This window comes from Crotalus tigris, unplaced genomic scaffold (assembly GCF_016545835.1).
Source record: "Crotalus tigris isolate CLP2741 ecotype Arizona unplaced genomic scaffold, ASM1654583v1 scf7180000024437.13266115, whole genome shotgun sequence".
Taxonomy (NCBI): domain Eukaryota; kingdom Metazoa; phylum Chordata; class Lepidosauria; order Squamata; family Viperidae; genus Crotalus; species Crotalus tigris.
In genome coordinates, this window is record NW_024100606.1 from 256,041 (window position 1) to 278,960 (window position 22,920).

At 41.1% G+C, this 22,920-nt stretch overlaps 1 protein-coding gene across 8 annotated transcripts in view; it reads right to left on the bottom strand.

The window, feature by feature from the left end:
• The window catches only part of CFAP100 (cilia and flagella associated protein 100), a 34,288-nt gene that overhangs the window by 2,604 nt on the left and 8,764 nt on the right, over positions 1-22,920 (bottom strand). For all 8 annotated transcript variants that reach the window (XM_039331311.1, XM_039331310.1, XM_039331313.1 and 5 more), the window contains 10 exons: positions 22,771-22,838; positions 21,893-22,056; positions 17,404-17,484; positions 13,987-14,153; positions 10,852-11,038; positions 6,561-6,627; positions 5,611-5,762; positions 3,118-3,253; positions 2,249-2,451; positions 1,414-1,507 (listed from right to left, as the gene is read on the bottom strand). In XM_039331311.1, the coding sequence (XP_039187245.1) occupies positions 1,414-1,507; positions 2,249-2,451; positions 3,118-3,253; positions 5,611-5,762; positions 6,561-6,627; positions 10,852-11,038; positions 13,987-14,153; positions 17,404-17,484; positions 21,893-22,056; positions 22,771-22,838 (1,319 nt within the window). The remainder of the gene's footprint in view (positions 1-1,413; positions 1,508-2,248; positions 2,452-3,117; positions 3,254-5,610; positions 5,763-6,560; positions 6,628-10,851; positions 11,039-13,986; positions 14,154-17,403; positions 17,485-21,892; positions 22,057-22,770; positions 22,839-22,920) is intronic.

The window sequence follows — 22,920 nt, forward strand, 5'->3', positions numbered from 1 at the left end:
AAAGGCAAAAAATGTCACAATACGTCACGTAATGTGATCGAGTTTGACACCCTTGCCTTAAGGCAAAGGTCCCCAACCTTTTTGGCACCAGGGACTGGTTACATGGGGAGAGGTTTTTCCATGGACCAGAAGGGGCGTGGTTTTGTGTGCTGCCTACATCCTATGGATGGGGCTTTCCTTGTTTATGCGGACCGGTTGCTGGTGTGCCATGGCCCAGTACTGGTCCACGGAAAGGGTTGGGGACCCCTGCCTTAAGGTATTCTGGATCTAAGCCATTTAGAATTTTAAAGATAATAAATGCTTCAAATTGTGCCTGGAGAGAGCCTGTTAAGCAACGCAGACATGGTTCTACTTTTAAATGTGCTAGATTTCTCTGTTCCTCTGTTACCGCAGCTCTAAAGCTTCTGAAAGATCCAGAGGATAGTTCCATGCAAAGCACATTGCAGTTACCTAACTTACATGTAACTAAAACGTGTCATTATTGTGGTCTTTTCTAACTTTATTAGGAGCTGATCCAGTTGGCATATATACTAAAAACGGATTCTTCAGAGAAAGATGATCTTATCGAAAATCAGCTGAATTACTACTCAAATTTTTATTTTCTTCCACTAAGGCATCTCTGTTTTAAGATTATCTCCATTTATAAGGATTGGTTTTCTTTTAGTCCATTGTGGTCAATCTCATGCGTTGATTCAGAACATGAACAATTTCCTCAACTCAATATTGCCCCCACCAATACTGGCTCCTCAGTTTTATCAATGAGGGATGGAAGTCCGAGTTAACCTTGAGCCCGTCAGGATCGAACACCTGGCAGTGAGCAGAGTTAGCCTGCAATACTGCATTCTAACTACTGCACCACCACAGTTGCTATTATTATTATTATTAGTAGTAGTAGTAATAGTAATCCTTACTATTTTCATTATATGTAATAGTAAAGTGTAGAAAGAGGAAAGCCTGAGCTAGGTTTTCACTTTATAGCAAGAAATATCACTAATCAAAAACCCCTTTGGACTTGCAATCTTTGGTCTTAGAAACAAGGCACAAAGGTGGATACTGAATCCAGTCATACCTTATTCTTGTTCGTGTGTAGACATGAAGGGTCCTTGGTGCTCCCTCAGCTTCCTTGTTTTCTTGCAGACATTTCAATGCCCAAACTAGGTAATATCAGTGCTAGTGATGTTACCTAGTTTGGTTAATGAAACAACTGCAGGAAAACAAACAAGTTCAGAGGGCACCAAAGACCCATCATTTCAACCCTGAGCTACAAATATTCTCCTTTATTGGTGCCTCGTGTATAAACCGTTCTGAACTAGAGTTACGAAAGGCTTTGGATGGGAGAATTGATAAAATAGTCTGAGCTACTGAAATCACAAAAAGATGCAACACCAGATGCTCAGGAGATACTCAACATACCTTCTTCTTAACATCAGCTTGTGCTCTTGCCAGGGCCCGCTGCAGCCTCTCCTCTTGCAACTGTCTCTGCTGCCTTATCTTTTCTTCTCTCATCCTGGCCAAATAAAAGAGCAGATTAAAAGTTTAGAATTGCAAGTCACATAAGCCCAAAATTGTCTTGGAGAATTCTACTGAGTGTTGGATCCACAAAGACCTTTGCTCTTCACATAAATGCTATGTTGAAAAAGTAGCTCCAAAGGGGTTAAATGCTTCTTGTGTGTCTGTTATCTGATTCATTGTCTTAGCTGGTTCTAGGATCAGTATATTGACCAACTCTCTGGCATGTACTCCGCAAAATGGAGCTTTCTGACAATTTTATTACCTCTATCAGAATCTTTATTGAAAGCGCTGGTGCAGTTCAAACTGTCAGTTTCACATGTCCCTGTTAAACCTGTATGACTGTCAAAAAGCAAACATCCAAATGATGCTTGTAAGGCCAGATGTTTCTATGCATGTTTTCTGTGCATAAGAGCATAAGATTCATCCACATTGTACTATTAACTTACAATTTGCAATCAAAGCTAGATGGTGGCCTTCATTTGATGCTCTTACCATGCTTACAAAGCAGTTTTGATGGCAACAAGTACCAGGGCAACCTTGGCTCTTTTATGTCTTGTGGACTTCAACTGCTGGCTCAGGAATTCTGGGAGTTGAAGTCCACAAGTCATAAAAGAGCCAAGGTTGCCTACCCCTGAACTAGAGGATGCACAAAAGGAGGTGGAGAAGGAATGTAATCTTCCTCATTCTGTTGAAGGCACCATATTGGAGCCAACCCTGAATAGGATTTTTATCTTACCTCATCCTTCGTTCTTTCTCTTTGGCTTTCTCAGCCTGTTCTATCTTTCCTGGAGGTACCCTCTCAAGGCATTCTAATAAGTCATCTAACTGGTGTTCGATAACAGTGAGCATCTGCAAAGTTCCTAGGTTTGCCTCATTCTCTCCAATGCAGCGACGATAGACTTCCAGCACCTTTCGATGCAAACTCACCAACATTTTGTCCTGCAAATTAAGGTAAACTTTCAGGCTTCACAAATCTAGGTTCTAGGACATTCACATCAGTTTTCAGTTATATTAATAACATCAACTCAATGCCCTCGCATCTGGCGCCTAGCTGTGACATGATCTCTGGATAGTAGGAGGCAACCAAAAACATAAACATTTGAACCTCTCCAGATGGGAAAAGCTACAGAAAGTAAAACATTACAAAGCATTGCATGTACACACACACACACACACACACACACGCTTAGATGAGCTCAGATCTGATCTCGTTTTTCTTCTTCAGTGAGGTTGGGACTTTATCAGCATGCCACCTAAATCTTCGCCATGTCTCTTTTTTACCTTTTCATAAGATCTGGGTGAAGAATCTCAGGGAAAGAGCATGAGGTGGAGATTGCCAGTATCCATTTACCCTGTTCAAGATGACAGCACTGTTTCTTACTCCTGGCTTCATTCAGGCTCATTGCAGAGTTGACAATCAGAACAGAGAATCCAAGTTATCTTATGGACTCGGGAACGTGATCTTATGATCTTGTAACATTTTCTTTTCCCCTTTTCGTAGCTATTGTAGCCCATTTGCACCGTTCTGTGGGACTGGGTCTATACTGCACATACCTTCTGATCTTTAGGCTCAAGCTTTATCAATTGACTTGATGCTATGCATACCTGAACATCTGCTTTGTACTCCCCAAAAGAAAAGACGCGTGCTTTAAGTTCCAGGTCTGCGGCGGTCTCCTCCTCTTTAACAATGTTGGCTTGCAGAGTGACAGCAAGCAATTTCAGCTGTTCTATTTCACGATCCCTAATCCAGAAAAAAAAAAATGAAGTCATGTTTGGAAGAGTTTGACATGAGTAATTTTATACACTGCAATTACTTGGAAAGATGAGCTAATTCAATATAGGCTCAGTTCTTCCTTGGTTAAACCAGATTTGCAGCATTTTCTTTAGAGCTGTAAGTCCAAAGTCCAGCTTTCCACAGGCAAGATTATCTTCTTTCGACTCCCAGGTCCTGGATTTTCCCAGCCCCTCTATGCTATTGACAAAGTTTTGTGATGTCTCGCCAGCATTCCTCCATTTTCTCTAAGTGATTAGCTTTTTGTACTTTTCTCTTGACACGTGGCTCTTGGCTCCATGGGGGAACTGGGTACAACAGCGGAATAGTGGCGCTACGATACTATTACTGAGGATATAAAGTGTGTGGAAGCTGGCCTGTGTCCTTTTCAGGAGGGAGCACAGGGTCTTTGAGGTAGCCAAACCAGTTAACACTTGGGGAAAAAATCTGAGTAAATGTAAATAAACATAAATGAGTATGTTTATTTATTTATTAGATTTTTATCCCACCTTATAAATAACTTAGGGCAGCAAAAATACCGAATACTCCTTCTCCTCCTATTTTCCCCACAACAACCCCATGAAATGAGTTGGGCTGAGAGAGAGTGACTGGCTCAAGGTCCCCCAGCTGGCTTTCGCACCCAAGGCAGGACTAGAAATCACAGTCTCCAGGTTTCTAGGTCAGCACCTTAACCACTACACCAAACTGGCTCTCTATGCCAGTGGTTCTCAATCTTTTTATACCGGCGACCCCGGTCATAAGGAGGCGGTGCGCATGTGCGCCACCGCCCCCTGTGCAGCACGCATGTGCGGTGCCACCCCGTGCAGCACGCATGCGCGGCACCACCCCCTGCGCAATGCGCATGTGCGACGCCCCCCATGCGTTGCCCCTGCGTGACACATGCGCGGCGGTGCCCCATGCACAGCGCGCATGCACGGCGGCGGCCCATGTACCGCCCCCTGCGTGGCGCGCATGCGTGGTGCCGCCCCCTGCACCGGCTGAGGAAAAAAATGGCGGATCGCGTTGTTTGGCGACCCCCGTGAAATGGTCGTTCGACCCCAAATGGGGTCGCGACCCACAGGTTGAGAACCGCTGCTCTATGCTGAGATGCTCTGTACTAATATTTAAATCATAATAATTACTGCTAACAAGGTTTTATCATGTAAATGATCATGTCCACATTTTAATTAAGGCTGCTATTCTTACCATTTGTGGCAATTTGAACTATTTAAAAAGTTTTAGCTTATGGAAACATGCAAGACTGCATGGAAATCAATAGCTGGCAGAAATAGATGAATGAAGCTGGCGTGTCTTGACATCTCCTGATCTTTTACTCTCAAAAGTGGAATGGAAGAAATCGGTTGAAAAATCTTACAAATGTCTCTTCCGTTTTTGTTTCTCACAATAGATGCTAATATGTCTAGGGCTATGGGAGATGTAGGGTAGAACATTTTTTAACAGCAGGGCAGAAAAGCAATATTGTTGGATGGCTATCATAGAGCTGTGGTGGCACAGCTAGAATGCTGCCAGCAGTTCAGCAGTTCAATCCTGAACAGCTCAAGGTTGACTCAGCTTTCCATCCTTCCGAGGTCGGTAAAATGAGGACCCAGATTGTTGGACGCTACATGCTGACTCTGTAAACTGCTTAGGGAGGGCTGTAAAGCACTATGAAGCGGTATATAAGTCTAAGTGCTTTTGCTATTGCTATAGATCAGTGGTGGCGAACCTATGGCATGGGTGGCAGAGGCGGCACTCGGAGCCCTCTCTGTGGGCACGCACACCGTTTCCCCAGCCCCACCTCCACCTCAGCCCCCTCCTCACCAGCAGCCCCCCTGGAGGAGAGTCGCCCCTGGGCAATAGGGACAAGACTCCGCCCTCGCATTCCATAGCGTGCAGATGATGCTGCGGGGTGTGGACAGAGGGCATGGCTGCCATGGTGCTGCAGGGCTGCTTGGCAATCTGCTGCAGCAGGCTGTGGAGGTGGTGCATGCCCTGAAGGTGGGTGGGGCAGGGGGTGGGTGGGGGCGGAGCAGGCAGGGCGGGAGGCAGAGCAGGGGCAGGGTGGTGGTTTTTGGGCACCCGATCTCTAAAAGGTTCGCCATCAGTGCTATAGGTACACAAATAATAACTGAGACCATTTGTTGCTCATTTTTGGAAAGAAATAGAATATCCTTGTGTTGCAGGGGATTATTATACTGTAGGCCAGTGTTTCTCAACCTTGACAATTTTTAACGCTGGCTGTGGAATTCTTGGAGTTGAAGTCCACATGCCTTAAAATTGTCAAGGTTGAGAAACACTGCTGTAGGCAATCATTTTTACTTGCTTACATTTTATTGCGCGTGTTAACCAAAGTGTGCCGGAGCTCATCCAAAGTTTCCTCTGTCTCCTGAGAATTCTGAATCAGAGACAGGTTCTGTTCTTCCAGCTCTGTGAAAAGCTGCAGCAGCTGCTGTGGATCTGTAAAGTCTAATTCAGGTACCTGCCAAGGAAAGTAGTAACATGAAGGAGTCTTGTATTGTCAATCAAGTTTAGATATTAAGAGAAAAAGCAATCTTTTGTTGTTGTTTTTTGGTCCTAGATTAACTTTGCTAATCATTTCTCCACAGCACTGATAAAAAGTTAAATTATAGCTAATTTTAGTGGCAGAAAAATGGTGGAAGAGAGAAAAACAATTATCTATCTCAACTGTGAGATGGGCAGCATATAAATTTAATAAATAAGTAAATAAATAAAATATCTACAGTGTCTATCTCTAGCTAGCTAACTAGTTATCATCTATCTCTGTCTTATCATCTGCACTTTGGTGCTGTACTTCAATGAGTACAGCCAAATCAGCTAGTGAAGTAAAGGGTTACATATTAGGCTGGGCCTCTGAAAAATCCACTTCACATTCTTATTTAATGACAGAGTTCCCTGGGCTACTATTTCTTCTTCCAAACTACTTCACCAGATTATTGAATAAATAAGAAAAGATTAAATAAAGAAAGATCCCATCCACATGTGACCACCTTGAGTGAGGTGGGCAACTCATAATCTTATAGAGCCCAACCACATTTTTTGCAACATCAGTATTGTGCCATCAAAATTCAAGATGAAAATTATAATTTTTAAAGGTGCGATTGTCCTCCATTTCTTAGTTTAAACTTTTCAGTACCTTTTAAGCTACTAAAACTTTGCAGCCCTATTTCACCTTAAGAATTCCAGCTTAAAAATGTACAATTAATTGCTGAACTCCATCAGTGGTGCAGTTATATGCTAAAAACATTGAATTGCTAACCTCATCATCATCTTCATCAGATAATTCTGGAGTAAATTTTTCTTCTGATGGGGCAATCTGTACACTCCTGTAGAAGTTATTCCTGAGTTAGTTGTTTACAGGGATTACAATGCAATGTTTATTTTATAGTTTATCTCACTCAGTGCTTTTTTTCTAAAAAAAAAAAAAAAAAGTGCCGGAATTCACACACATCATACAACCCGCCTTGCCTACCCAACAAGGTTCCATCCAAAATAGGTGCCAGAACTCCGTTCTGGGCGTTCTATGAGAAAAAAAGCCCTGATCTCGCTGATCCCTCAACATGTATTTTGAACTGGAGTTGGAAATGGATGGCAAGCAACTGTTTTCCACTTTGTAGAAAGTTGGAAGAGATGACAGCATATCCATAGATGAAACCTATTAAACTGATTCAATCATTTATCCTCTTTCTCAGGAACTCTGGCAATTGTAGTTTTTTGCAGGAAATCTCCACACACTTTTCTAATAGATTATTTTAAGGGTGCCCTTATGCTATGTTCACCTGATGACTACCTAGACACAATCAGACAATTTTTTTGGCCATATTATACAAGTAGTTTGCCATTGCTTTCTTTGGGATTTTTTTTTCTGTTTTCCTATCTAGCCAAGAACTTGAGCATTCTCTGATGGTCTCTTACCCAAATGTTAACCAGATTTACTCCTGTTAAGCTTTTGCAAGATTTGCTAAGTTCTGCTACATGCTACTACTACCTGTTTCCTTTCAGTTAATGGTTGGACTTCCTTTTCTCCTGTATGCTTCCATTTTTTCCCCTGAAAGGGTGACAACATTTCATGGCAAATTTTCAAAATGGGAATATGGAGGGGAGAAAAGGGAAGTCCCATTAGAGAAGCAGAGAGCTATTTGTACAACAGTGGATACATAATTCCAGTGCTTTTTTTGTAAAAAAAAAAAAAAAAAAAAAGGTGCCGGAACTCAGACATGTCATACATCCCACCTTGCCTGTCCTACAAGGTTTCATCCAAAAAAGGTGCCGGAACTCTGTTCTGGGAGTTTTATGACAAAAAAAGCCCTGCATAATTCTAAGAAGAGAAAGTGGAAAGAGAGCATTGAAGATGCAAAGTCAGTTATAAATAGATGTAAACTGACATCATCATGGAGCGGGTGGCTCACAAGGTTAGAACACTGAGCTGCCAATCAGCAGACCTGCATTCAAGACCCATCATTCCCACGACGTGGGGTGAGCTCCCATCATACACTCCAGCTCCTACCAACCCAGCAGTTTGAAAGCAGACAACTGCAAATAGATTAATGAGTACCACTTCATGGACAACTTCAAACCACATGAAACAGTGATGTTACGGTTGTTCGGGTTTTCTCCCACGTAAAATTGGAAGTGTCTGGGCGACGTTTCGACGAAGTCCCATTCGTCATCTTCAGGCTGGTGTTTTCAGCTTCGTGCTTTGAGCAGCAATGTGTGGTCTTAGCTATTTCTTCCTTTTAACTGCCAGTGGGGGTATGAACTGATTGGGTGGGAGCTTGGCTGTGTTCTGATTGGGTGGAGGTGTGTTCTGATTGGTTAGGGGCTTGGCTGTGCTCTGATTGGCTGGGGGGTTGGCTGTGCTCTGATTGGCTGGGGGGTTGGCTGTGCTCTGATTGGCTGAGGGAGTGTTCTATTTGGTTGTGCTCAGGTTAGTCTGAGTTGCAGAGGGGTTTGAGATTTTGGGTTGCCTTGCTATTTTTTGGCTTCGCGTTCGTGGTCGTGCTTCCTCTTCATGGAGGGTGTCGGTTTGCTTCATGTATGGATTGGAGGGGTTTAAAGTGGCTAATGATGCAGCTGTGGTCTGGCTTCTGGTTTGTGGTCGTGCCTCGTCATCGGTGTGGCTTTGGGTTTGTTTTTTGCGTGGATGTGTGGTGGTGACATCCTGTGTGTTTTTTGTGAGTGTGGGTCTGGTATCATTTTTTGTGTTAGGGAGTCGTTTGTCAATAAGGGCGGGTTTCCAAATGGCTGGTAGGCGGGAGGTATCATCTTGCTTGTTCATGCTGTGTGGGGGTTTTTCTATCTCGATGGCTTCTCTGATTATTCTGTTATTAAAATGTTCACTTTTGGCAATGGTTCTGGTATTTTTAAAGTCAATTTCATGTCCTGTGGCTTTAAGGTGTTGGACCAGGGAAGATGTTGGTTCCTCTTTTTGACTGAGTTCTTATGTTCTTCAATGCGTGCACTTATTCTTCTGTTGGTTTGTCCGATGTATGTGGTGGGACAAGTGGTGCATGGGATTTCGTATACTCCTTGATTTTCTAATTAAATTTTATCTTTGGGTTTTCTAAGGATGGTGGATATTTTTCTGTTTGTGCAGAATGCTGTTTTGATGTTGTGTTTATGGAGGATCTTACTGATTCTGTCTGTGGTGCCTTTTATGTATGGGAGGAGGGCTTTGCCGTTTTCTTGTTCTTTGTCTTGGATTTTAGTGGGGGTTTCTTTCCACTAAAAAAACCCCACCAGATCTAAAATAAAAGTCTCCCCCATTAGCGAAGAGATCCAGCAAAGAATCATTCCCAGAGAGAAATCATCCAGATGCCCCAAACTCTATGGTCTCCCCAAGATACACAAAGAAGGAACCCCACTCAGACCTATAGTCAGCTCCAATAACCAAAGACCTACATACAAACACCCGCGAAAACCTCAGAAAACATATATATATATATATATATATATATATATATATATATATATATATATATATATATATATAAAATTTATTGTTAAAACAACATTTAAAACAATAAAAACAGTTATATACAAGATTAAAACAACTTAGCTTTCGCTGGTCCCCTGCCAGCATCCTCAGAGTGGGGCTTAGGGGGTGGGAAGTTCTTTTTATCCCCTTGCTGATCCAATTGCCTACTCATTGCCCTCGTGACAGGGCCACTCTTCCTGATTGCCTGTGACTGCCTTAACTGTTCCGCCCTCTCTTTTTTGCACTCAAACATTGTATTTTTCTGCTCCATCATCCTTGTGCTGTCTCCCCCTCCCTGCGCTGTTATCATTAACACACTCCTCAATCCCTCCTCTCTACCCAATGCAAGGTGCCTCCTCCGATTCGGCAATACACGAGTCCTGTTGGGCTGCTGGTCCGCCTGCCGTTTTTGCATTCCATTGCCAGTTCCTATCTCATCTCCCTCCTCCAACTCCCTAGCCTGCCAATTCATACACCCTTTGTTGTCCATTCCTGTCATCCTTCCCCCCCTTCCTTCAACCCTCCCACCTGCTGATTAACATATTGCTCCTGCCTTTCATCAACCATTCCTATTGATGTTCTCTTCCTCAATGTCTTTTCCTTCCTGATCCACTGCTCTACTTGCTGTTCCTGTTTACCCTCCTCCCCCACTGTCCATCTTCCCCTCTCCAATGTCCTCCCCATAATCTGCTGACTTACCTGTTGTTCATCCATTTCTGTCCATCCTCTCTTTTCTAACATTCCTCCTTCTCTGACCTGCTGTCCTACATGCTGTTCCCACATGCCAACATCCATTCCTATTAAACCCTCCTTCTCAAGCTTTCCTCCCCCCCAATCTGCCGTCCTGCCTGCTATTCTTATCTGCCCTTCTCCTTTCCTGTCAGTCCCCCCCTCTCCTGTTTCCTCCCCCCCTCTCCAATCCACAGCTCTGTTTGCTGTTCCTTCCAGCATTCTTCCTCCCCTTACCTGCTGTCCTACGTACTGTTCCCATCTACCAACCTGCGTTCCTGTTGGACTCTCCTTCCCAAACTTTCCCTCCCCCAAAACTGCTCTGCTGCCTATTATTCCTGCCTGCCCTTCTCCATTCCTATCAACCCCACCCTCTCCTGTTTCCTCCCCCCCTCTAATCTGCAGCTCTACCTGCTGTTCCTGGCTATTCTCCTCCATTCTTACTCCCTTCTCAAATATCCCCTCTCCCCCCCGTGAATATGCTTCCAATTTTACGTGCCTCATCTCTCTCTCTCTCTCTCTCTCTCTCTCTCTCTCTCTCTCTCTCTCTCTCCATATATATATATATATACACACACACACACACACACACACACACACACACACACACACAAATGGCAATATATACAAAGCTTGACTTGCACAAGCCACCAGCATTTATATGTAGTGCTCCATACATCCCACATCTTTGCATTTATTCTCATTTGAGAGGCCAAAATAAAGGCATAATTTGAAAGATGTAAGGTAATATACTGTATTATTTTCCTGTGAGATCCAATACCTAATTTTGGTGATTTTGATTCCTCTCTGTCTCTCTCCCGACTCACTTCCCTGACATACTTACGGTTTCCTGTTCTGTTGAGACTTTAGAGTCTGCCTAGAAGATACTCTGCTTAATTTGAAAGACTCCTTTCTAGACAAAACTTGGCTTGGTGTTCTAGAAGAGGGAGGCTCTATGTTAGCCACATCAAAACTAGAATGTTTTCGACGTCGGCTCTTGTCTTGAAAATCTTGAAGATCCTTCCCTGAATCTGAATACAGAAAAGCCCATTAATTGTGTCATCCTCATTTGAGTGTTACTGTTTGGAGAGAAAAAGGTAAAAAGGCTATTATTGGTAAGTCATGATAGAAAGAGGGATGGGTACAATTGTTGGTTTTGTTCATTTTAATGACTAAAAGTTTGGTTCTACATCAGTTTATTAATGCAGCCAAAAGAAAAGAGAACACCCACCTCTCCCATCTATACCTCTGTGAAGATATCCTCTAAAATATATATATTTTAATGTGAATCTGTGATGGAGTGTAGTAAGGAGGTGGATTTCCAAGGAGGGAGGGAGTGCATTCTAGAGGAGTAAGAGGCAACTCAGCTCAAATATTATGTGTGAGAGAAAGAGAGTGAACACAGCCCCTCCCCTAATAGTTCAGAAAGTATATTGTAGATACAGATAGTATAGTGCTTGGTATGGTATGATTTTGTGAAACAATAAAGAACTCTGCTTGGATGAATCATCACATGTCATTCTTGGTTTGGGGCCTGACAAAGTTCCTTACTATGTGTTTTTGTGCATATTATAAGATATGCAAAGTGTGAATTTTGTCATGAGTACATACTCCAGATATGATAATTTGTTAACATTATTAATAATGCATTTGTTTAAAACTTTTGAAGAGCCGAATAACTATATACTATAAAAAATGGAAAAAGTCATAGAGCATGAAGAATAAAATATTAGTAATAAAGGATTTACAATTATACCATTTGAAATTCATTATTTTTTCAATTAATTAAATGTGTAGAACTAGATTTGTTGTATCATTTTAAGAAATAAGAGTTGCTTGACAGTAAAATGGGTGGCATATAAATTTAAGAAATAAATAAAATAACTAAATAACTAAAAATCTCTATAAAACTCTAATCATTAGTATTAATATTGATATCACTACTATTTTTCATTCTTCCAAAAATAAATGCACATAATCAAGGGAAGGGAAGGGGCACTTTAAAAAAAGATTTGTATACAGATCTAGTACTGAGAAAGAAAAATCATATAATGAAAATCTGTATCGGTCGTACACTTTTCTCAGTGTTGCTCATTGTTTTTGACAGTAAGCAATTGCAGAATACATTTATCTTTCCTGACTCTAAAGACTGAAAAAGACCAAAGTCTTGTAAGTTACAGTCCTTATTTAGTCTCATTAGTTACCCTTTAAATATAAGCAAACAATACAAGGAAAATGGAAATTAGAGCAACGTAAGTAATAATTAATCAAATAAACATGATGAAAATAGTGTCTGAATCATTTTAAATAGACAGTATTTTGCTCACTTTCTCACCTCTTGAGAGGTTCATGAGTCTTTTATTATTCCCCACATTATAATTAAGTCTGACACAATAAGATGTATTTTACCATAACTTGGTATATCCTGTATAGCTAGTAACAGTCACAAATGCCTACATCAAACACATGAAGGAAAGATACTCATCTTATGATGAGATCTAAAAAACAAAAAGGTACATTGATTTTCCCATGTTCTTTGGCAAATGAGTTTATTCATCACCTTCTAGAAAAACTGAATAGAAAAACAATAGTGTTGTTTTTAATTATTGTTAATTGCGACGTCGTATCCGACCCATCGCAACCCCATGGACAACTTTCCTCCAGGTCTTCCGTCCTCTACCATCTTCTGGAGTCCATTTAAGTTCACACTTACTACTCCAGTGACTCCATCCAGCCATCTCATTCTCTGTCGTCCCCTTCTTCTATTGCCCTCAATCTTTCCCAACATTAGGCTCTTCTCCAGTGAATCCTTCCTTCTCATTAGGTGGCCAAAGTATTTGAGTTTCAACTTCAGGATCTGGCCTTCTAAAGATTAGTCGGGGTTGATCTCTTCTGGGACTGACCGGTTTGAACGCCTTGCAGTCCAAGGGACTCGCAGGAGTCTTCTCCAGCACTATAGTTCAAAGGCCTCAATTCTTTGGCGCTCAGCCTTTCTTATGGTCCAACTTTCACAGCCATACATTGCAACTGGGAAAACCATGGCCTGGACTATACGCACTTTTGTTGGCAGGGTGATGTCTCTGCTTTTTAGTATGCTGTCTAGATTTGCCATAGCTTTCCTCCCCAGGAGCAAGCCTCTTTTAATTTCTTGGCTGCAGTCCCCATCTGAGGTGATCTTGGAGCCCCAAAAAATAAAATCTGTCACTACCTCCATTTCTTCCCCATCTATTTGCCAGGAATTGAGAGGGCCAGATGCCATGAACAATAGTAAAATAAAATAAAAACAATAGTAATATGATGTAAATGACAGTAATTTTCTTTTCTTGGTTTCAGAGTGAATTCACAGAATCAATAGACAAGCCAGTCATTTTAGAAAGCACATATTCATACTATAATTATACAGAATGAACAAAGATCAGCTCAAAATTGGGTTGTTTTGTTTCATCAATATAGATATATGTGCATGTGAAGCAAAATGCTTTTTAGGAGAAGGAAAGAAAATACTCAAGAATAGCATTTGAATACTGTTGTGAAATACTTTAAGAAATCTTAAGAAATTTAAAATGTTTGCAGTGGTAAAAAGTTGGCTCAACTACTTTGTTTTTAAAATGTAAGCATAACTCTATATTGATTTTGCCTCAAAATGGATTCCACAGCCAGTTTTAATAATATAAAAGAAAGAGACATAAAAGTGGGATAACATGAATGTATGGAGTATAATTTGAACAATGATAGCTTAATGGAAGCACCTTTAATACCAGTTAATTTGACAAGACAGTAGAATTTACCGGTTTAATGTGTTAGAAGTTCTCCGTACTATTATTTTTATTATCTGTAATTGTATCATGTGGCTTGGCTTTCCTCCTGGTTGGTTTCTTCTGAAGATGGGTGAGGTTCAGTAATGGCCTCTGAAGACCTATTGTTATTTCTATGCAGATCTGAGAATCATATACAGTCTTGGGATTATGGAAATGCTTACCTTTTGACAGTGATTTTTCATCTTTATTCTCAGAATTGTCTTTATTCGCCTTTTCTTTCATCCGTCGTCTTTCATGATCTTCCCGCCATTCTTTGGGAGACAGTTGATAGAGGAAATCCTTGAACACCACGTACTCCTGCAAAGTGTCCTCAAACCGGGCTATCTCACTGAAGAAAAGAAACAGTCATTGCACTGAGAGCAAATGGAGATTACTCTCCGGCACTTCCAAAGGACACCGTTGTGGAAAATTAGTGTAGGCATAAAGCTCCTCTCAACAAGTACAGATTTCCAGAGAAAATAAATTGATAATCATAAATTTTTTAGACCAATCCATCCAAATGATTTTCAAGCTGGCATTCTGTTTTTCCCATTGCGGATTTCAGAATGGGCAGAGAATTGTTCCAGCTGACCAGAAAGTGGGTGCAAAAGTCATTCAACTTATGCCTGCCCTAAGTTACTGCAGGTCCTGGAGCATCTCCAACCATGGGAAAAGGAATAAATTACTAGCCAGTCTTGCATTTTCACTACACTGTGAATGTATTTGTCTTCCTACACAAATATCTGAATAGTTGCTGTAAAATGTAGCTGCAAAGACACCGAGCCTTCATTTTTGTGTTGCATTTAAAAACCTCTTGCTAATTGTGATGGTAAAAATGTAGCATACTGGCAATTTTGCAGCCAGATGCTTTTGAGGCAGCTACAAGCATGACTTTATGTTGCTACCGTAGCTGGAGTGGAAAAGAGAAAGAGAAAAAAAAAGGTGCCGGAACTCACACATGTCATACAGCCCACCTTGCCTACCCTACAAGGTTCCATCCAAAAACGGTGCTGGAATTCCGTTCTAGGCATTCTATGACAAAAAAAGCCCTGTCTAAACTTAAATACTTTGGCCACCTAATGAGAAGGAAGGACTCACTGGAGAAGAGCCTAATGCTGGGAAAGATTGAGGCCAATTAGAAGAAGGGGACGACAGAGAATGAGGTGGCTGGATTGAATCACTGAAGCAGTAGGCATGAGCTTAAATGAAGTCCAGAAGATGGAAGAGGACAGGAAGGCCTGGAGGAACATTGTCCATGGAGTCGCGATGGGTCGGACACGACTTCACAACTAACAACAAGAAAACCTAAAGCACCAGAAACAGAATGTTGGGAACTGCTGGGATAGGACAACCTCAAGAATTCTTTCAACCTTACTTCCTACAAAAAGGGGGAGAAGAAATACTGTACTTAGAAACACCATTAACCAGAAAACAAGGGAACCAGTTCTCCAAGCAAAAATCTGCTGCAATGTTTTACATGCCTTACCAAAGAAAAAGAAGGAACAGATAAAATCTTCGTGATCTGCAAAGAGAGCACTGGTTATCATAGCTACAGGTAATAGATGCCAGGATGTCATTCAGCTACACCTGGCGTATTCTCTGACCTAGAAAGATGAAGACTTCCCCACTTCCCTTCAAGAGCATCATGTATAGCTTCAGAATAAAAGACCTCTATAAGGACAGCTCCGATATAATATTGTACTGTATTTACAGAATCAAGCTGTTTTGTTGTGATACTCAACACTGGCATCCTTTGACAAAATATTGTTTAAAAGCAGATGGCAATTCAGAATCTGAAACCCTAGTTTGAAGTTGGGTTGGGAAACAATAGCTTGGCCTAACTATACATTGCTGTTATATATGCTCCAATAAATTTATTGGTCTATCCTGAAAGCCATTTGGCTGTAGATAGAAGAGCAGGCTAGATGTTGTTGCTTAGGAAGAAAGGAAAATCTTAAAGTTTAGCTCATCTCCTGGTGACTTGATGGACACATCCAAACAACAATTCAAAATGCTATATCTTTTGAGCTTCCCAGTCTAGCCTGCAGCTTTGATCTTCTGGGGTGGCCTCTCATCTAAGTAACTGCCAGCCCTGACTCTCTGACCTTCTAATCCAGAGAAGGTCAGCCAGACATTGCTGCCACTGCTGAGGTTTGCTGAGCACTGCTTCTTTATTATTTGGGGAAAGGGTGAGGGAAAGTGGAAGCCCTAAAAATATCCCTTAATTTTACTATGAATGCTTGACTCTTTTGGTGGAAGATAAGCAATAATTTTATATTGCCTGAAGTTAGGACATCTTCATAAAAACCATATGGCATACTGATGGGTGATTGGATTTGTGGGTTGGTGATGAGAAGAATCTGGTCTATTGAGAACCCCATTTTTCTCCTGGTGCTATTTACTTTGCGGGCCCATACTGCTAACATAATGTTGGTTCCTCTGATGTGACTCCATTGACTCCCTTTTCTGCTGTCTTCAAAGAAAGAATTCAGACAAGACTAAATGAAATTTGTCCCACAAGGTGGCAGCATCCAGCTGACCTTGCCAAGTCATCAAGGTCAGACTTGATAAGTAGTTAGATGACTGTCTAAAAGCCGCGCCCACCCCAACTCCGGCAGTGCGAAAAAGTTGCGATACGTCGCAACACGTCATGTAACGCGGTGAGTTTGACACCCGTGGACTAAAATGATTCTCTTAAATGGCTATCATTAAATCCCAGAGCAGCAGTAAAAAAAAAAAAAAGCCCATTGTGGAAAACATAATGGAAAACTAGTTTCATATTCTTGCCAAGAAAACAGCATTATTGTATCTATGTAATCATCCAAAGTCAAACTTAACTCAAGGAAGTATATGGTATAGGTCAGGAGTAGGCAACCTCGGCTTCTATGACTCATGGACTTCAACTCCCAGAATTCCTGAGTCAGCTATGCTGACTCAGGAATTCTGGGAGTTGAAGTCCCTGAGTCATAAAAGAGCCGAGGTTGCCTACCCCTGGTATAAGCTCTCCTGCTTGAGCAGGGGACCTCCAAAGTCTCTTCCAGCTCTATTCTATTCTGTCCTTATCTTTTAAATGAAATCTTAATTGATTTTGATGAACTGATCAATTTAATTAATTATTTCTAGGCAACAACCATGGAGGCAAAGGCACTATTAGTTTTTCAGGAGAGTGTTTTATTTTAAAATAATTCCTGTGGCAGGTCTAATTTGTTTTTTCTAATACTGGGTTAGAAAAACGATAGTAATTTTCATTTTTCATTTTAACGCATTCCAAAGCATTCCTTTACATCTTCCCAAATGTTTCATAGGCGGGTTTATTCTATTGGATTCTTAGTTGAAATAGCCACATTGTTATCTTTGGGGAAATTTATATTTTTAGCAATCTATGCATGTAAAATTCATTGGCGAGAGAAACAAATGGAAACCTATAAAACCTTGTTACCCATAACTCAAGCATATAATTTATAACATCAAGCTTAAACATTTAGCATGTTATAAAAATCTAAAGAACAAGTGTACTTTTAACCGTATTGGGACATCCAGGAAAGGGAAACAGGGAGGAAGGAAAATATACCCTGGATTATATCTTCTGTAACTGCTACCTTTGGATGTTCATCATTTGCGCTGTCAATTCTCGGATCTCAATTATTTTCTCCAGTTTTGCTTTGGTTTCTTTTTCAGCACTAAGAAAGAAGAAATAAAGACAGAAATTACCTGCAGAGTATGATTTGGGATTAGTGATATCAGAATTAAGAAAGATCTCAAGGTTTTAGGCCACTATGAAAAGCCAGACAATGGCTAAAGAGATATAAACTTCTTTCTGGTGTTATTCTATTTCTCTCCTTCCCCCAGTGCTTTCCTTCTTGTCTCTATTCATATATTGGTTGGGAATTTGGCTGAAGAATATGTAGGATGTAATGATTCTCAATCAAGCTGATTCGACTGATTGTATTAAATGACACAACAGTGGGGTGATCCCCTTTTTCATAATCAACTGTGTAGGGATCATATAGCGATAGCACTTAGACTCATATAACACTCCATAGTGCTTTACTGCAGCTTTCATCTACCTGTGAATTTCTTTTGGACTTTTTGATTTCTGTCTGGTAAACACTTTCTTTAAAGTGTGGGGTGGACTGCCTACATGTTATTTAGAGAACCAGTGCTCTTTTTGTAAAAAAAAAAAAAGATGCCGGAACTCACACGTCATACAGCCCGCCTTGCCTACCCTACAAGGTTCCATCCCAAAAAGTTGCCGGAACTCCGTTCTGGGCGTTCTATCACAAAAAAAGCCCTGTAGAGAACAGATAAGGTAGTGTTCCTAATCTATCAACATAGATTCAATTCTAGAACTTCACCATGAGCTTTAAAAAAAAAAAATAATGGAAAAAGAGTTCTGCTGGTCTGGGTGGGAAGTGGAAGACATCCCTGTAAAGGATCCTAACTAGCTGTAGGAAGCTTAACTGCTTGGTTATCTAGCAGTTTTGTAACTCTTTAAAAATATCAGTGGGCGGGTTTTCTTGTGTTTGTTATATAAGGAGAAAGTATAGTTTAGACATAATTATACTCATGAATTATTTGGCATCTGAATCCCAGTAGAAAAGATTTTACAAATAAATCAAGTCTCTGTTATGAATTCCATGAAGAATTGCATTAAGTCTGAATGGGTTTCTTAAAGCAGCAGTATTTTTTCCCCCAGGGCTAGGCAGAAGTTTGAGTAGTCTTTGAGTTCTTTAAGGGATAGCTGAGAGATGCTGCACTTGGTGAGATCTGAAGCACAAAGGTCTACAGGAGGGTCAAGATGAATAACTCTGGGCTATGATATAAAACCCCTGACATGCATACCCGTATTAGACACTGGGATGTAATAATGCAAGGGTGGGGTTTGTCTGATGAGATCACTCTGTGTTTCCTTTTTTGACACAATCTTGGTTTGCTACAGGGATATATAGTGTGAAGCATTTCTGAATCATTGTCAAAGCATGTGAAACTCTAGCAGGTTAACTACCCTGACATCAACTGGGAGACAAACTCTGCACCAAGCGGAAGATCAAACAGATTCCTGACAAACATAGCAGACAACTTTGTCTCCCAAAAAGTAGAGAAGGGAACTAGGGGATTAGCCATTTTGGATCTAATTCTCACTATCAGAGATGAAATGATAGAAGGTGTTGAAGCCATAGGAACCTTGGGAGGAAGTGATCATGCAATATTGGAATTCAACATTATGGAAGCACAAGCAATAGAACACAGTCAAACTAGAGTCTTGGACTTCAAGAGAGCTAATTTCAATAAACTTAGAGAGGGTTTGGGAAGGATTCCATGGATGAGAATCTTCCAGGGGAAAACAACTCAAGAGGCTTAGGAAATTTTGAAAAGTGAGATAATAAAGGCCCAGTCTAGCACAATACCAACAAAGAGGAAAAATAACAGCTCTCAAAAGAAACCAGCATGGCTGCATAAAGAACTCTCTGATCAATTGAAAGATAAAAAGGACAAGTATAGAAAGTGGAAAGAGAGACACATAACTAAGTCAGAATATCAGCAAATAGCCTGATCCTGCAAAGATGAAGTGAGGAAAGCTAAGGCTCAAAATGAACTAAGGCTTGCGACCAAAGTAAAAAACAAAAACAAAAAAGCTTCTTTCAACATGTAAAAAACAAGAAAAAAGTGAAGGAAACGATTGGTCCATTAGTGGGTGAAAGTGGCAAGAAGGTGACAAGCAACAGGGAGAAAGCAGAACTATTTAACTCGTTTTTCACATTTGTCTTTACACAAAGGGAAAAAACAGACCAACCTATCAAAAATAGTGCCATAAAAAACAAAATAGAAATACAAGTTAAGATAGGCAAGAAAATGGTAAGTGAGCACCTGTCCAGCCTAGACGAGTTTAAATCACCAGGACCAGATGGATTACACCCCAGGGTTCTCAAGGAACTGGCAGATGTGATCTCAGAACCACTGAATAATATTTTTCAAAGATCCTGGAGGACTGGGGAATTACCAGAGTACTGGAAAAGAGCCGATGTACTTCCCATCTTCAAAAAAGGGAAAAAAAGGACCCAGGAAATTACAGACCTATCAGCCTGACCTCAATACCTGGGAAGATTCTGGAAAAGATAATCACACAATGAATCAGCAAACACCTAGAGGCAAACAAAGTCATTACTAAAAGCCAACACGGGTTTGTCAAAAACAGATCATGCCAGACAAATCTTATTGCATTCTTTGACCAAGTGACAAAATTAGTGGACCAGAGGAATGCTGTGGATATAATTTACTTGGACTTCAGTAAGGCATTTGACAAAGTAGATCACAATCTACTATTTGATAAGATAGAAAAATGCGGGTTAGACAGCATCACCACCAGATGGATCCATAGCTGGTTGACCGGCTGTACTCAGCATGTGGTCCTCAATGGAACCACATCTACATGAAGGGAAGTGTGTAGTGGGGTGCCCCAGGGCTCTGTTCTGGGCCCAGTGCTCTTCAATATCTTCATCAAAGATCTGGACGAGGGGATAGATGGAGAACTCATCAAATTTGCAGACAACACCAAGCTGGCAGGAATAGCCAACACTCCAGAAGACAGGCTTAAGATATAGGAGGATCTGGACAGACTTGAACACTGGGCGCTATCTAACAAAATGAAATTCAATGGTGAAAAAAGTAAGGTTCTACATTTAGGCAAGAAAAACCAATTGTACAGGTATGGTATAGGGGGTACTTTGCTCAATAGTAGTAACTGTGAGAGGGACCTCGGAGTCCTAGTGGACAATTACTTAAATATGAGCCAGCAGTGTGCTGCAGCTGCCAAAAAAGCCAACACAGTGCTAGGCTGCATTAACAGAGGGATAGAATCAAGATCACGTGAAGTATTAATACCACTTTACAATGCCTTGGTAAGGCCACACTTGGAATACTGCATCCAGTTTGGGTCACGACAATGTAAAAAAGATGTTGAGACTCTAGAAAGAGTACAGAGAAGAGCAACAAAGATGATTAGAGGACTGGAGGCTAAAGCATATAAGGAATGGTTGCTGGACTTGGGTATGTCTAGTTTAATGAAGAGAAGGACGAGGGGGGATATGACAGCAGTGTTCCAATATCTCAGGGGCTGCCACAAAGAAGAGGGAGTCAAGCTATTATCCAAGGCACCTGAAGGCAGGACAAGAAGCAACGGGTGGAAACTAAGCAAGGAGAGAAGCAACCTTGAACTAAGGAGAAACTTCCTGACAGTTAAAACAATTAATGAGTGGAACAACCTGCCTCCAGAAGCAGTAAATGCTCCAACACTGGAAGTTTTAAAGAAGAAACTGGACAGCCATTTGTCCGAAATGGTGTAGGGTTACCTGCCTCAGCAGGGAGTTGGACTTGATGACCTCCAAGGTCCCTTCCAACTTTATTATTATTATTAAAGATTCATCTCCAATGAAAGCATTAGAGGCAGAATACTCAAGAGGTATGATTTGACTGCCTATAGCATGCTGAAGTTGTACAGACCTGTCTCTCTCCCCCTCTCTCCTCTCTGCCTGCCTCTCTCTCTCTCTCCCTCCCTCCCTCCCTCCCTCCCTCTCTCTCTCTCTCTCTCTCCAGAAACTGCCATGTTTTGTTGAAACTAGAAAATCAGGATGTCATTACTGAAATAATTTGTTCTCCAGTCTGAAGATAGAAGGTGAGCATCACTTAAGCTACTTCTTTAGTTCACCAAGCATCTCTGACCATCCCTTTCAGACCAGTTATGAAAATGATGTGTCAGATATTTTATCCTTTGTCTGCCTGTGTCTGCCTATGATTATATTTTCTTAAAGATTTTAATTCTACAAAAACTATAGGGGGAAAAAACCAAGCCAACATTGCAATACTTCCCCTTCTGACCTCATGCCCACCATGCCCTCTGTAGCCCTGGGAGATTTCCCTCCCAAAAAATATCAAGTGCCCTTTTTTTCAATATGATTGCATAAATGTCTGTAGGAAGCTACTGCAACCCTTGGTGTCTGATTCCGTGTCTCCTACTGAAAATTGTAGGACCTCCCCAGGACTTGAGATTTCTATGAACGCTACAGCATCGATCCTGTAGTTGAGTGTTACATTTTCAGGGCTTGGACAGAGTTTCTGTCATTCTCTTTCAGGAACTCATCAAACATGGCGGCGTCCTTTTCCAAGTCTTCCTCAGCTTTTTCCAGCTTGGCTTCTTCTTCCACAGCCAGATTTTCCAGTTTCTGAATTTCATCTTTTTTCACAGTAACAGCATACTGAAATGTAAAAGCCAAAAGTGATTGAGAAAGGGAGGCCCAAAAATGTCTCTTTTCAGTTCATGGACTTCAAGTGCTATTACCCCCCAAACTGACCAATTATTTCTATCTTTTTCTTTTTTAACAGATATGTTGTTAAAGATAGATAACAGTCAACAGACACTTACGGGAGATAGGTGGTACAGAAATTTAATAAATAAAGAGCTATGTTAAAATGTATCTGTATCTGTGTTTCTCTAAACAGCTATACAATTTAGGCAGACAAAGCACACCTATTCCTAGACATGGGATAATATGCTATGGCTATAAATGGGATGTGATCATGTATTTCCCCACCAGAACTTATATAAGCAGAGAAGCCCGTGGCATAAGTCATCTAGCATCTTCCACCAGGCAATTTACTGAAATGATTCCTCTTGTTAAAAGCCACTGTCGAGTTGCAACACCATTTACTGCTGTATTTGTAATCAGTCCTTCCTTTTTCAAAGCATTCAGAATCAGACTGGTGCGGGTACCTCCCATTTTATCTTCACAATAATTTGGTTGGGAGGAATAGTCTCCCCAAGGCCCTTGATGACTTTGATGACCAAAAAAGTCAACTTGATGACCAAAAAAGACAACCCCCCCCCCAGTTGTCCCTAATTCAGATCCCAGGCTTCTCTTCACTATCTCAAACTGATGTACAGGCAACACAGCTAGAACAAAATGAAATACCTGCAGCAAGAACATCTGCCGTTTCTGATTGATGTAATCATGCATGGTTTCTCTCTCTACAACCTGGTCTGGGGGGAAAAAGAAAAGAAAAGAAGGAAGGAAGGAGGGAAGGAAGGAAGGAAAAAAGGGGCAGTCGTGCAAGTCACAAAA